Genomic DNA, 15,034 nt, shown 5'->3' on the forward strand with positions numbered 1-15,034 from the left:
TTTTCCAAATCATTTTATTTATTCGTTTAACGGCCGTGACTTTTGAAGAAAACACTGATCTCGCACTTGAATCTAAACGTAAGGACGGGTACCGGACACGGATTCACCGGCAGGTTGGTGTTTTGCTCGCACCTTATTCGGCAGCCTTGACGAGAGCCTTGGCCACTTCAACGGCAATTCAGCCTCGGCGCGTTCCACATCAGTAGAGGCCGACGAAAGTTTGCTCTGAGCGCCGGACAGGAGCTCGCGGCACGCATCGGCATCCAGATCCTCAACCGGGTGGGCTTCTTCGGCCAGCACCTGTCGAAAAAAAATCACAGGGAAAAATAACGTTGAAATAACGAACATTTTGAGTCACAGTAATCGACACGAAACCAACAAAAAACACTAGCACTCTGCGGGACATTTTTTCCAATCTCGAAACGCCTAATTCTGGTCCGGATGCGTCGTGCCGATTTTGCGTGTCGGAGAGGTTATGCAACAGGCCGTCAGGGCAGTCGGAAGCCGGAAGATAACATAATTTTGGCCATGCATTCTAAATGGCGAAATTAGCTTGCACTTGATCGCGTATACCTTGCCGAAGGTGCTATTCATTACGTCCACGCTGGATCCAGTAATTAACGAAATATTTTACGTGATTCCCGGGTTTTTGAACTTTGGTGATCGGTTCTTGTCACTAAACTGACTGACTGTACGAATATTTAGTGATTTGACAGATCAAGTTCAAAGACTCTTGAATTATGCTTTCATTAAACGGAGAAGTTTTAGTTCAGTTTTAAGGCAGTTTTGGCAATGTAAAATGGTCTTAAAAATAACCTCTCTGGGATAACTTCAAGTCAAACAACGAAGAGTGACATAAAACTATGTGTCATGCTTCTAAAGTGCTCTTGAAGATATTTTTAAGAGGTTTCTTTCGTAAATCTTGAAAGTTTTGTTCAATATCATCACAACACCGAGTAGCAAATTTTAAATCTTTTATAAAACCTGCTAAGAAGTAGAAGCATTTTGCTTGTTACTTGGGAAATGACAAGAAGAGTGCTAGGCGTTATCTAACCTAAGGCACTCTCCAGGATCCCTTCGAAAGATTGGCTGCGCTAGGGTCTGATTAGATTAGATTAGATTAGATTAGATTAGAATTCTTTCTTGGACGCCTTTGTTAATTTTGAATTTTGTGACCAGTGATCGAAAAGTATTTAAAAATCCAATAAAAAAGTGTGTCCATAAATTTATTGATATTTTGCCAATTGTTGACAGTAACATAATTCTAATTATGTGAAACTACCTATTTTCTCATACAAAAATCAAAAATCAAATTATTCGCTCTACAGCATTGCCTTGGCGTTCTCGATTGCGAGATTCCTACTCGAAGCTAGGTGTTCGAAGGCTTGATTGTTGAGGCAATTGCAAACCTCTTTTTACACCTAAGCTCCCATCCACCCCGGGATTCGAACTGACGACCTTTGGATTGTTAGTCCAACTGCCTACCAGCGACTCCACCGAGGCAGGACCCAGGGAGACGACTCCTACACCTGGACTGAGCTAACGACCTAACCTCAAGGTTTGTCCGGGGCCAACATTTACTTCCCCGTCCGACGGAAGGCGTGATCAGACAAATCTCGTCTCAAAATTTTCCACCGGGACCTTCTGGGATCGAACCCAGGGTGAGAGGCAATCACGCTTACCCTACACCACGGTCCCGGCACAGCCCACAAAAAAAAATATTATGGGCGTTAAATTTCAAATAAAGCATTTTTAATTTTCCAGGTAAACGCGTTTATTTTAACATGGCAAGAGGTAGTTTTCTTTAATCCTCTTTAGAAAACTACACGTAATTAACGTTGAGCAGGAGGTGGATACCCCCCCCCCCCCTCCGTTCATTTGACAACAGTTCAGTGTACAAAGAATTTTTTTTTCGGAACTAAGAACTTTAAATTCAAACAGCTCTAGCAAAACAATGCTAAAGGACCGTTGTGGGGTTGCAAACAAATAGTGAATCCCTTTCATTCTCGATGTAAACAACCTCTAGTGTGAGCAAGATACACTCTTTGTTTACAAACCCACTTCTCTACCAAATTCAGTATGATTCCATACCTTAATGTTTGTAATTAATTCGGTTTATTTTTTGCAAAAGAATCTTTAACCTATCACCTAATTTATGCCAATTGGGTCCTAACATTAGCTTAAATTTGTGATATTATTGTGTTACTTTCCAGGGACGAAAATGACACATTTTGGTTGATAAGGTCGTAAATGTTTTATATTTATTCGTGTCGTCCTTGCTCAAAATTTAGATTTATTGATTCTATCATCAATCGCAGCTCGATAATCAAAAACAAATGTTTATCATATCGACGCTTTCATGCTAGCTTGTCATTTGTCGCTTTTTGAAGTTCCGAGAAAACCAAGTATTAATGTTTGATCCTGAAGTTTGGTTGAATTTGGTCGCCGGAGTCCCGAGTTATAATTAAAAATAATTACGGTAGTCGGGCATGTACGTGTGACAAACTGCTTCTGACTTAATTCCGTTTGGCTAGTTGTTGCACTTGCAGCAATTTTCAGAGTGCGTCTAGTTAGCACGACAAGATTGAAACTTCTTTCATAAGAAGAGTGACAACAATGCGCGGAGTTTTTTTTTTTTATTGAATATCTCAGGATCGAAATTTGGGAAAAGGAACTCAATTTACCCCAAAATGCAGGTGTGACATGATAGCACGACAACGACGATATCTTAAGTTTATGTTTTTAATTTTGTAAAATTCACTGATTTTCATATTTAAATAAAAACACTGATTCTCACTCTGTTGCAACAGCACGGAGTGACTGATGTGGCAAGTTTGACAAAATAATTCAATTGATTTTTAGTGTCTATTAATGAAACAACAGAAAAATCTCTCTGCTCTGTAGAATTTTTTAATGACATTATATTTAATACGTCCCAATTCCCGTGCAACCCCACATTTAATTGATTCTCCCAACCCGACGCGTTTCAGCAATAAAATTGAAAAAAAACCTTTCAAATCGATTAACAATCGCTCCTTTCAATCCCATCCATTCGTTACAGACTTTAACGACGGATCACCACCGGCAACCATCATCCGCCTTCACCATCGCCAGAGGACCCGCGGCGAACTTGAACTTGACGCTCGAAACTAGCAAACCAACTGAAGCGCGCAACCAGCGAATGGTTTAGTGTGTGTGTGTGTGTTGTTGTATTTTTAGCGAGCCGATTTGTTGCAAAACTATCGCAAGATGCAAAAAGAAGGCGTTCGGCGGCTTGTTGGAGAATTTTCGAGACGTCGTCCAAGACCGAGACGACCACGGCTCTAGAGTTCAAGCCACCCCGCCGAGGTCGAAGAATGTTTGAGGAAAAAAAATGTTGAAGAAGCTGCAGTTTGTGTGCGTGTGAGGAAAACATAAACAATTTTAAAGTTGGAATTTACGTAAGTTGGAGGATTTCCCGAACGCTCCCAACGCAGACACGTCCACCGTTGGCGACGTTCCGCGACAACACTGACGGTGGGTTTGCGAGATCAGATTCTGCAAAGCCGACAACACTACTACAACACAGAAACGCACGTTACGCGTACAAAATACAGCTGTGAAAGCCGAAGCTGGCACACCGAAGGTGTGTGTGCAAAGAACAGAGTGTAGAACACAGAGCAAACAGGTTAAGCCGAACTCGTCTTCGGGCAAATCCGTCGTCGTCGTCGTCGTGTTCGTTCTTCCGCGTGCTGCGGACACGAGTGCGGTGCAACGGACGAGAGACAGTCGGTTTAGTCGGTGGTTAGCAAGCGGTCGGTGCTGATTCATTGCCTCATTCAGCGGAAGACTGCCGCGCGACGAGCAAGTGTTTTCTCTCTCGAGGAGCAGTGCTTGAAAGGAAGAAACAACAAGGATATACACATCAACCCTCCTAAATCTCCCGTGTAAATATCAGCTGGTAGCGAGCCAAGTCAGCGGCGAACGGACTCGCGCGAATATCTGGAAGAATCGGTGCAGAAAGTTCTTGGTGCAGCAACGGTTCTTGGGATAGAAGAAGAAACCCAAAGTGCAGTGCCACAAGAAGTGAAGCATACGTAAATCAGATATTGTGTGTGTTAGGGGAAAAGAGTGTGACAAGTGAAGCGTTGAGTCGCGCGCGACAGTTGTCGAAACAATGAAACTTCGGTACCAATTACAACGTTGATTGCTAACCGCCATGGAGTGCGACAGCTGAAGCGGCAAGAACGCGCCGCGTTCAGTGTCTAGCCGAAAAGAAGGGGGGTCTTGAAAACAAAAATTTGTACACACACAAAAGTGAGAAGTGAGCAAAAAATGACGACACCGCTTCAAGTAGTGACGACGAAAAGTGAAACTCCACAATGTTAGCCGTAGACTGTCTGGTCGGTGGATTACTAGTCAGCTCGATCGGTGTGAATATCCTAGCGCTCGGGGCTTTCTGGGTCACTCCAAGTCTGCGAACGACCGCGAATCGGTTCGTGATCAACCTGCTGATTGTGAACCTGGTATGCTGCATAATTCTCGGCCCGTCGCTGCTGCTGAATGCATTTACCTCGAAATCCGGCGGTGGGGCGCATCCACCGTCGACGGTGGTGGTACTGGCCGCGACCACTGTGTCGACCTCCACCACTGCGGCGTCTTCAGCGGCGACCTCCGGAAATGTCGGCGGCGGAGGCAGCAGTCGAGGCTCTTCGACTGGGCTTCCATTTACGATCGTAGTGAACTCCACCGCGGCCAGTGACGATAGTGCTACTAGTGTACATAATAGAACCGATAGGATAGTCAAGTGCTGGAATGGCACCACCACCATCGAATGTGATACTATTTTGATAAGAAGTAATGTAAATATAGAAAATGTGCTGCACGTGAAGTCATCGCATCTGGGCGATGCCGATGACGATGATGCAACGGGCTCGAAGCTTACACTAACAAAGATAAGATGCTGGGGGCTCGACCTGGTCGTTGCCCTGGGTTCCCTGTCGGTGCTACTGGTAGTGGGGGATACCTGGTGTGCCATTACGGACCCACTGCGCTACCACTCGCGAATCTCCGAGCTCAAGGCGTGGGCCTTCATCGCGACTACCTGGCTGCTAGGAATTGCGTTCGGAATCGCTTCCGGCTTTCGCGGCGACCAGAAGAACATAACTCTCTTCAACAACCGGCTCACGAGAGCTGAAGCGGTGGCCGCTTTTGAAACTAGTCATTTAAATAGGAATCTATCCGCCACCCAGCGGGCCAGCGAAATTGGCCTAATAAATCATCTCAACATTTCGGAGGACTTGTACAACACCATCTTCTCGTACACGTACTTTGTGATTGTGATTCTGCTGCCGTTTGCGCTCGTCTGCGGCATGTACTGGCGAATATTTTCCGAGGCACGGGAGAGTGGCCAGCGGATGCGACAAAACGGGTCCTCGCCACTGCTGCAGAGCGCGCTCAACTTGGCCGCTGCCTCCGCCCAGCGACAGGCGGAAAAACAAGCCGAACAGCAGCGCCACTTAGCAGACCGTGACGGGTGCGACGGGCTCACGATGAAAATCGATAAACAGATCCACTACGAGGATGAAACCATCGTCGTGAGCAGCATTCAACCGTGTAATAGTATTAAGCAGAAAGAATCCTGCCTGAAGCCGCTGCTACAGCCATCACCGTCGCCAACTCCCGTGCACCAACCCACCAACAAGCACCAATCGGACGCAGCTGACAAGCCGACAATAGTACAAATTGCAAACAATACCACCGCCCCATCACCGCAACTCACGCCACTACCCCGGCTGAAAACGTCCATGAAGCAGGACCGCAACCATAACTGCATGTTGGCCCCACCAAACGAAGACGACGACGAGGACAACAACAACGCAGCTGCCAGCTCCGATATGCCTCGCAAGATCCGTCGCAATCACAGCAGTGCCGGTCGGCTGGTCAGCTTCAACGATGAACCCCCACGACCGGGCCTTCGCCAGGTCCACTCGACGCCCAACTTTCAGCAGTTGGCCTCGGCAGAGTTCGACCACATTGGCAACCATCACATCCTGTCGCTGCCGGCCGTCCACGTCCCGCCCAAGGCGCTCAGCTACATGACATCGATCCGACATCGACTCTCGAACGCGTCCTCGCTGTTCAAGTACCGCGAGGAGTCCCGCGCCGCCCGTATCAGTATTCTGGTGATAATCATGTTCCTGGTGTCGTACCTCCCGTACGGCATCCTGGTGCTCATGCAGGGCCACGTTGACCTGTTCCTGGTCTCGGACCAAGCCCTCCTAGCCATCTTCACAGTGGTCATCGCGAACCTCAGCTCCCCGTTCATCTTCGCGTACCGCAACAAGCGGGTCCGCCGTGGCGCCCGCCGCCTGCTCGGCATCGACAAGAAGACCAACGAGCGCCTCCAGAAGCTCACCAGCAGCAACACCCACTTCAACAACAACAACTACAACGCCAACATCAGCTTTCACAACGTGCAGGCGGCTGGCGGCGGTCCGGACGACGGCCACCACAAGTGCCACAAGGTGCGCATCGCCGCCGCGGCCGCCAACGCCGGGATGCTGTCCCGGAGCAACAGCTCGTGCAAGTACCTGACGCCGAACCACGCGGCCGCCGTCGCCGTCGCGAACGGGTTCATCGTCGAGTTCGAGCGGTACCCGTCGGACGAGCTCAACAGCCTGTGCATCCAGAAGAAGTCGATCCTGAAACGCGTCTGTGATAGCTCGCGCAAGTGGGGCTGCAACTTTGCCGCAAACTCGTGCACCAGCAACGACGGCGAGCAGACCGAGGTGTAACTCTGTAAGGGATCGCTAGATTAAGAGGGTGTTGTATGGTTTAAGACTTCTTTGTGCCACTCGTCAGCTGACCCAATCAACGTCGCTCGTGATTTGATTGATGCGAAATAGGCGCGGCAAAACAAACGGAAGATGATGCTCTTGGAAACGGGAATCGTACGTAGATTGGCTGATAGCGGGATTGTTTTGAAATAATCAAGTCGTAAAAATAGATTCAAATCTTTAGCTGAAAGTGAAACTGATCAATAGTTGTGATTTTGTTGTCAGCTCACTCACGTGCTTAGAAAAATGCTTGAAATTTAAATCTTTAGCAGTCAAATCTTTAATATTGATCTCATGCAGTGCTGCAAAAATTGCGAGCAATTTTTTTGGAATCAGTTTATCAAATGAATTTACCTGAAAAACGAGTATGTTCATGGCACCGTGTAGCGGGGAAAACAAACAGCTGTCAATTTAATAAAAAACACCAAGTTCATTTGATAACTTTCTGTTGACTCATTGTCAGTCTAAGTTTTAGCAAATGTCAACCTGATTTATTTATGGGGAAGAAGGATCAAATCCGGAGAAAGATCCGGCAGCAATTTGTACGAATTTGACGTTTGCTGAGGGTGCTGAAAAGTTTGATTATGTTTTGCTTGCAAAAGACAATATGTCAGTCAACATATTTCACAGGACTTTGACAGCTCGAGTTCTATCATTGCTAGTTTCAAGACACTGTGACGAGAAGTTCTTAATTTTTGGGTTAAATTATATTTGTTTTCACTGGGCCTTGAAAGCCTTGTGATTTACTTATAAAAGATGGATCCTGGATTAGTATAATATAAGGCCGAATTTTTTATTTTATATCTCTTGTAATTGAAAAGTTCTAAATTGCTCACTCCGACACTTTCACAGACTACAAGAACGTGATATCATGTAGTTACAGCGTCCAAGAAAGCTCAACCCTCGATTCCTGGCAGCGGCATTTCCTTGGCCTCGACCTAAGGCCACCCCAAATGAGAGGAAATTTCCCAGCCCGGCTGCTGTATTTACATAAAAGTCGCATTAATTCCGAGAGCGCGATGCTAATTTTCGTTCCCAAAGCCGGCCGGTCTAGTACTAATGGGCGATTCTCTCTTCGCCCCCAGGGGGGTTGGTGGTTTCGATCCAAAACCGGACCCCGGCCACGCCAGGGGAACGTGTTTCTTTAGTTTATTTTTTGCTCACCAGGGCAATTACTATCCAATGGTGTCTGTACCTTCGTCGAGAGATAAGCCCCGTGCAATCTGAGACTTGTGTTCTTTTACAATATGGTGAACCCCCCACCGTGGTCCTAGACAGGTCGGGGATTTGCCCCCGAAGACGTTGCTTGATAAACACGAACATGTTTAAGATTTTCAAGTGTGGTGAAAAATGTCTTGAGTCATCTGTTCAAAAAATTCAGAATCTTCCAGAAACCAAAGAAGACCAACCTGTCCGACACTGCAATTCCTCGTCCGATTGTCACCGAAACATGACACCTTGATGTCTGTCTCATTACGGTACGTGAGCTATTGGCGCCAAACCCGGTGCCCTTAGCCGCTCAAACTCGTTGAGGTAACTCTAAAATGGCACAATTTGCTGATAACGAGACGCGCGAATTTTTCGGTGTCACTAACGACAAGTCGTCGCGATTATGCCTTGTAGACGCATGTACTCCATGCTTCATGTAATGGCCATGAAAGATCCTCAAAACTCGTTTTTTTCGTTGTTTTTCATGACTTCATGAACCAAATCTGATCAAATTCCATGACCAAATTTATAATAGTACGATGAACAAAACTAATTTGTTATTGTTTACAGATAATTTGTTTGTTTTTGTTTATCCAAACACCATTCTGCAAACGTCTACAAAGCACAGTCACAACGAAGTATTGTCGCGTAACGAGCCCCGATGAATTTGGCACGTGCGACTTCTGGCCCTTGCTGAATGCGACTTTCCGGCAGGCAGGCAGTGTCTTGAACGTTATTATTTCGCTCCATTTCGCAGTGCCGCCGGGTTGACTCTATTCCGGTTATGCTAATGTCAAGAACCGTATCGCCTCCGGCGGTGCCAGCTGTGGACCGATTTTGAAGACATTTTGCTGGTTTGAACTGTCAAAAATTAGAACAATAACCTTTTAAAAGGTTTGGCAACACTGTTCGCGAACTGTCAAACTTTACACCTCCAAACTTTTCCAAACACTCTTAAGCGGTGTCACGTCTTGAATCCCACTCTATGCCTCTAAAGCTGTTACAGGGCAATCGGATCCAATACTGCAAATTTTAAAGAAACTAGACTTTATCCACAAAGATGTGATCGCAGCGCGCCATAAGGTCGTTCTCCAACCGCCGACGGTGACGGTATTGGTGCGGCTAAAAATAGCAATTCCCCCACTAGATTCGGAGGGAACCCGTCGGAGATTCTGCAGTCAGCCAATGTGGCCAACCAGACAGTGTTGATGTCAGTGAGCGCGCGGGAATATTTACAATTTTTCATTGAAATTTTCCGCGGTTTACTTTTTTTCGCGTCAATCACGCCCGAGCAAGAGCAGAATTACTAAACAAAATCAATCTCTTCCGTGACAAACGTGACGACGCCGCCGCCGGCGTCCAAATTGCGACCTAATTGCGAGCACAGGACGCGTTGGAGGAGTTTGGAGTACACCCAAGGGGGAAAAGTGTGACGAAAAGTGTCACTTAGCATTTGGGCCTATTTTTGGTCGGTTTTTTCTCACGCACACTATTAAGCGTTGTTTTGGTTTCGCAGGTTGCGTGAGCATGATGCAGTTAGGTTTACGACATGACGTCATTTGACAGGTCGTGTGAACAAAATGTAAACAATGCGCGCGAGCTGTCAAAATTCTAACCTCTCAAACAGGTCGGCGTAAAACATTATTAATGACAGTTGTCATAATGTTGTGTCAGTTGTAAAATTTTCCTACAGTGGAACTTTAATAGGTTGACAGAAATGCGTCGTTTAATATGACAATACTATCAACCAGTTTGTTTTCATTTTCTTGTTCTTGGAAATAATGTTGGTTGACATTTGGTTTTAAACTGATTCGAGTTTTAGGTTAAAAAACACTTTCACTGTTTACATGGACTTAGCCAAGTTCGATACCGCCATCAATATAGTTTGATGAAATTAACAAAAGTCGACCAAGACAATGTAAACAATGCAGACGAGTTGTCAAATGACGTCAAAACTTCACTGTCAAAACGTGGAGGTGCGCATTAAAAAACAAAAAAATCTAAAAATCCAGCCCATGTTTTTGAACACTTGAAAACCTGCGAGGATGTTTACCTTCCTCAACTGATTACACGCGTTCGGTTCCACGTGAAAGTAAACACGAAGCCCGATGACGGGACTCTTTTGACGTCAATTGTCGAAACCACCACCACGTTGGTAGGTTCTTGTGCCCGGACAATGTGCATGGTAAATATCCAAGTCCCAAGTGCTGTCACCTCGCAAGGAAATGCCCGCGTCCGATTGCTGCTTTGCATAATCGATTCCGACGCCCCGCATCCTCCACCGTGCCGGGGAGGTGAACAAGAAAATAAACTTCTTGATTAAGGGAGCGGGTTTGGCAACAGCAAAAAAAGAGTAAAATAAATTCTGTTTAAGTTTTACCCCCCGGGTGATAAAACACAAACAGAAAGTGAGTAATTCTCGTCGTGAGGGTTCAGTTGGTTGATTCTTTTCGCTAACGACAGCCAAAAATTGTAGGAGAAGAATCTCGTTTGTCTTGATGCAGACATACACACTCATATTGTGTGCTAGAAATAAATCATAACCTAGAAGCGCCCACCTGCAGCAATTATAACGGCATATACAACGTGCTTACTTGTCACAAGTTCTTTGAAAAAATAAATTTGATCAGCAGAGCCACTGACAGCTGTCAAGAGTTTGCGGACTTACTCGGACATCGACCAACAAAGTGATTGAAATGTCAGCATCAGTGTCAAACTAGTCAACCGGAATTGACAGAATAAACATTTTGACGTTCTGGCTCACAATTTAAGCAGGTATTAGACTATGACAATCAAACAAACTCGCACTTTTTCGTGTTTGACAGTTTGCCGCAAACTACTCAAAATGTATGCAGGCTGACGTCTCTGCAAACAAATGCAGGCGACCTATGCCAAAAGTACGGGTTTTTTTTGTCATAGTCATACCTGCTTTACAATAAGCCGCTGTTGTTCCAAAATGCGACAAGACAGCACACGGTTGGCCACCACCAGCCACTGTGGCCACACTGCCAAAATTAGCTCGCTAGACGACTGACCGTTACAGTAGATTCTTGTAACGCTGAACAACGCGATTATTCTTCCGCCTGCGCAAGATTTTGTAAGTAGATGCGGACAGCGACCGGTTCCCATCCGAAGGTCGCCCAAGTTTGTGGTGGTGGTGCGATCTCTTTATCACCGATTTTAAGACAATGCGGAAATGCTTTGTTTTTTGAAATGTGACTTAATTATCTTTACACACATTTTCACTGCTGTATTGGTGCCACCTTATCTCTTTGAGATCTCTTTTACACAGTTTCAAAGCGACTAAGTTGCACTCATTTAACGTTTCATGTTCAGTAATCCAAAGATCTGGCAACCCTGCCGAGTTTTACGAATTCACACAGCTTTTCTTTCGTCGTAAGTGTTGATGAAAATTGCATCAAATCGTGGTGTTTTGAAAAACTTTCCGATCAGTCATACGTTTTGATGATCTGGCAACCCTGCCAAGAAATATCGCCACATTAGCAATCCATTCAACTTGATTAAAAGCAAACTGTTGTAGTAATAATGATGTTTGGTTTTGAGTTTTTGACAAACTTTTCTGATTAATTGTGGACTTTGAAGATCTGGCAACCCTGTCGTAAGAAATCGCTAATTTAGCGATATTTTTGCGGTTCGGAGATGTATGCTTTGATGGAAATTATGTCCTGCTTTTATTGCATATAGGGAAACTGTTATTTCAAAGACGTCTGGGAGCACTGCCAAAAAATATCGTTAATCATTAAAAAAAATTAAAAAAACATGATTTTACGAAACTAAATTCGGCTCTCCAAGCATAACTTACAACCATTTCTTACAAATTACGTGATACAAGTCACAGCTTTGAACGTGTGAGTAAATTTTTCCATTAAATTTTTGGCTTTGCACTTTTATCCGAAATCACACAGTCTAACTCAGAAAAAAGTTTTGAGGTAAAACCCAAATTTGGCTAATTTCAACTCAATCTCAAGTAATACTCAATTTTCAAAGATATTTGGGTGATTTATTTTCTAAATTGGGCATTTTAATGTAATTTTTTGAGCCAGTTTCATTTTGGATTAACGTGTCTGGTCTTCATAAATGTTCTAAGTTGATAAAATGATTTGAAATAATCTGATATCTAATGACGTTGACGAGTGACACAAAGAAGAAGTAAGGTCCAGTTGTTGGAAAGGCACTTCCGGTAACTATCGGCATGCATGATAGGCAGGTACAACTCGATACTTTTCTAAGACAAGAAGAAAATGAAAACAATACCTTTGTTAGTGTGGCGAACGCGGTAGCACATTTTGTAGCAAAATCGCACAAATCTGGAAAAAAAAACAATCGTTAATCACCCCAGGCAGCTTGTTGATTTGCAGTTACTCTTGGAGGAACTGACGAATAGAGAGCGGTAAATCTTACACGCTAAACCGATGCTTTAATCCACTAGGAAACTCTAATCTGTATACTAAAAAAAAAGTTAGCTACAAGCAGGAGACGCGAGAAATCACACAAGAGCCTATCGCTAGGATGGTTCACACTTGTTAAAATTGGTGCTTAAATGGTTGCATTTAAGTGTAACGAGATGGTGAAATAAATGGAAGTGAAGCTACACATTGTAACACACTGTATTAAAAAAAAGCCTATCAAAATGGATGTATTTACCGACTAAAAACTAATATTTACATAAGAGAGAACAAGGAACACAAAAATGATTAAATTACGCAAAGCAGGGTGTCTAAATAAGTATTTTAACTTAGGTACGGTATGAGAGGAAAACCCCCACCTCTGTTAAAGAGGTAATTTGTACGGCAGCACACAACCACAACAAAAAACTATGTAGTCATAATCAAAATAGTCCCACATACGCATACAAACAAAACAAAAAAAAAGATAGTAAAAAAGCAAATATTTAACGACGGTAATTATGTCCAACAAAAAAAAAGTGCAACACGACAAAACAGTGTTGCAAAATTCCACAAAACCACACCAAAACAAACAACACAAAAAAAAACAAAACAGAACAAAACTGGGGTGTGTGCAACACACCTAGCATGAACGCAAACGAAGGAACAACAAATGAAAAGTTGCACAAGGTCAAAGCAACGCCGCACACACTGACACACCATCACACACAATTTGCCGACCGGCTTTCACCAACCTTCAATTACCTTTGTGCAAAAGCAGTTCAGTGTGTGTGTCTGTGCAAGACAGAAATTAACAAGTGCACGCTAAATCAAAAACACACACACACACACGAACCTGTCAAAAGTAAGGCAACCAGCGCGGACTTGAACAATGTTCCGCGGTAAAGTTACAGCAAGTTTGGTGAGGCAGTGAAGGAAAGTTTGAGACATTTAAATTATCAATGTTTGTGATTACTCAAAATTGAGTACTCATCATTGTCTTAAGCATTTCTACATTGCGTCACCTGAAATGTGTAAACAAAAATAAAACACTGCGAAACAAAACAAAACAAACAAACAAGGCCAATTAAAGAGTAACCCACGATAGGACTGAATGAAATAATGAAATCAAGTTCCAGACAGGAAGAGTGCCACTTGAGTAAATCAACTATTTTTTTCCCGGTGGGCTAAAAGTCCTAAATTTAACGCAAACCCGTGCGTCAATCATCGTGTCTAGTTGGCGTTTGGCGGCGCTGTGACACACAAACTTCGTGGAAGGGACACGCACAACTCGATCGATTTGTCGTCGAATTTAGTTTGGCCTAGATTTTGAATGCTAATGACCCGGGTCGGGTCAAACTGAAGTATGCTGGGAATAGGTAATGAGACCTCGTTAGAACAATCGTTCATGATTGTTTTGTTATTTTTGTGCCTGTCCCCGAAAACAAAAAAGAAACGCAAACCCCATTTCACTGGGGAACAATAATTGTTCCCAAAACGAAACCCCCAACACAAAACGCAAACTGTCTCTCTAGAGAAATAAAAATCTATCACTGCTGCAAACAATTAGCGTGTAAGTAGTGTAGCGAGCGTCATCGTTTAGACAAGTAGCCCTAGTAGGTTCGCCTAACACCAGCCTCCCGCCCAACCATATTTTTTTTATTTATTTTCCTTTAGCGTGTAAAACGAGCACACTCAGTTTAAGTGGCAGCGGATTAGATTAGGTTTTGTAAAACACTAATTTATAACAAAAAAGAAGATAAAAACACGCGCACGTTAATTTGTACCAAAAATCAACAAAAAATCCTAGTTTTAAGTAAGACAAACACAGTGACACTCTTGTTTTCCCGAACCAAAATCGAACATGTGCGAAAGAAAAAAAAGCAAGTAACTCTAACGGATTGAAGAGGAGGAAGAAAATGAAAAAAGCAGAGAAATACTGAAAGAATGTTGAGTAGTTTTATGCTCGCAAAACAACTAATTAACTGAGACAGAAATAAAGAAACCCCATCAAAAACTGTACACAAGCAAACTCGAGTCGCAAAGAGATCAATTTTATGGGACAGAAAAGAAAATCCTTCCGGCTGGTCCTTCGTCTTGCATTATGTCACTGTCGCTGAAAAGTTTAAAGCGCGTTGGGATGGATTTGTTGTTGATTTGTTTCACAAGCGCTTAAATAGGGGGTAAGCAAACAAGGTGAGTTTATATGTGTTTCCGTCCTCCATTTGGTTCAACAAACTACCAAGCGTCTCCATTGGAATTCTTTAACAAGTTTTTTTTTAAGGAGACGCCTGGTATTGTGTCTTCGAAGTATTACAAAACATTTAACTCCACTTCAAACCTATCAGCTTGTCCCATTTTAAGGTCATGCCTAGGGCTAGTGAATTTTCGCGATTTCGCGGAAGCCGCGTAATCCGTGAAATTTGCGCTCAGTCGTGAAACTTGATAAATACCGCGAAATGCCGCGAAATTCGAAAAAGTTGAGTTTAAAATCGCTCCTCCTTTTTTTATTGAAGCAATCCTCAAACATTGAAACAGGAATTTTTTTAAGCAGGTGTTTAAAACTTGTGGCATGATAAATAGAAAACTAATGTTTGAGGT

At 43.8% G+C, this 15,034-nt stretch overlaps 2 protein-coding genes across 3 annotated transcripts in view; one reads left to right on the plus strand and one right to left on the minus strand.

Annotated features, from left to right (window-relative positions):
- Positions 1-14,465, plus strand: part of LOC6054245 — a 264,320-nt gene extending 249,855 nt beyond the window's left edge. For both annotated transcript variants that reach the window (XM_038265759.1, XM_038265760.1), the window contains one exon: positions 3,062-14,465. In XM_038265759.1, coding sequence (XP_038121687.1) covers positions 4,362-6,776 — 2,415 coding nt within the window. In that variant the 5' untranslated portion in view covers positions 3,062-4,361 and the 3' untranslated portion in view covers positions 6,777-14,465. The remainder of the gene's footprint in view (positions 1-3,061) is intronic.
- Positions 109-3,810, minus strand: LOC119768942. Its single transcript, XM_038260777.1, has 3 exons — positions 3,680-3,810; positions 3,441-3,557; positions 109-300 (listed from the first exon to the last, which is right to left on the minus strand). Exons 1-3 carry the CDS (start codon positions 3,808-3,810, stop codon positions 168-170), a joined length of 381 nt encoding a protein of 126 aa, XP_038116705.1. The 3' UTR covers positions 109-167.
- Positions 14,466-15,034: the final 569 nt, after the last annotated feature.

The sequence above is a fragment of the Culex quinquefasciatus genome, chromosome 3 (assembly GCF_015732765.1).
Source record: "Culex quinquefasciatus strain JHB chromosome 3, VPISU_Cqui_1.0_pri_paternal, whole genome shotgun sequence".
Lineage (NCBI taxonomy): Eukaryota > Metazoa > Arthropoda > Insecta > Diptera > Culicidae > Culex > Culex quinquefasciatus.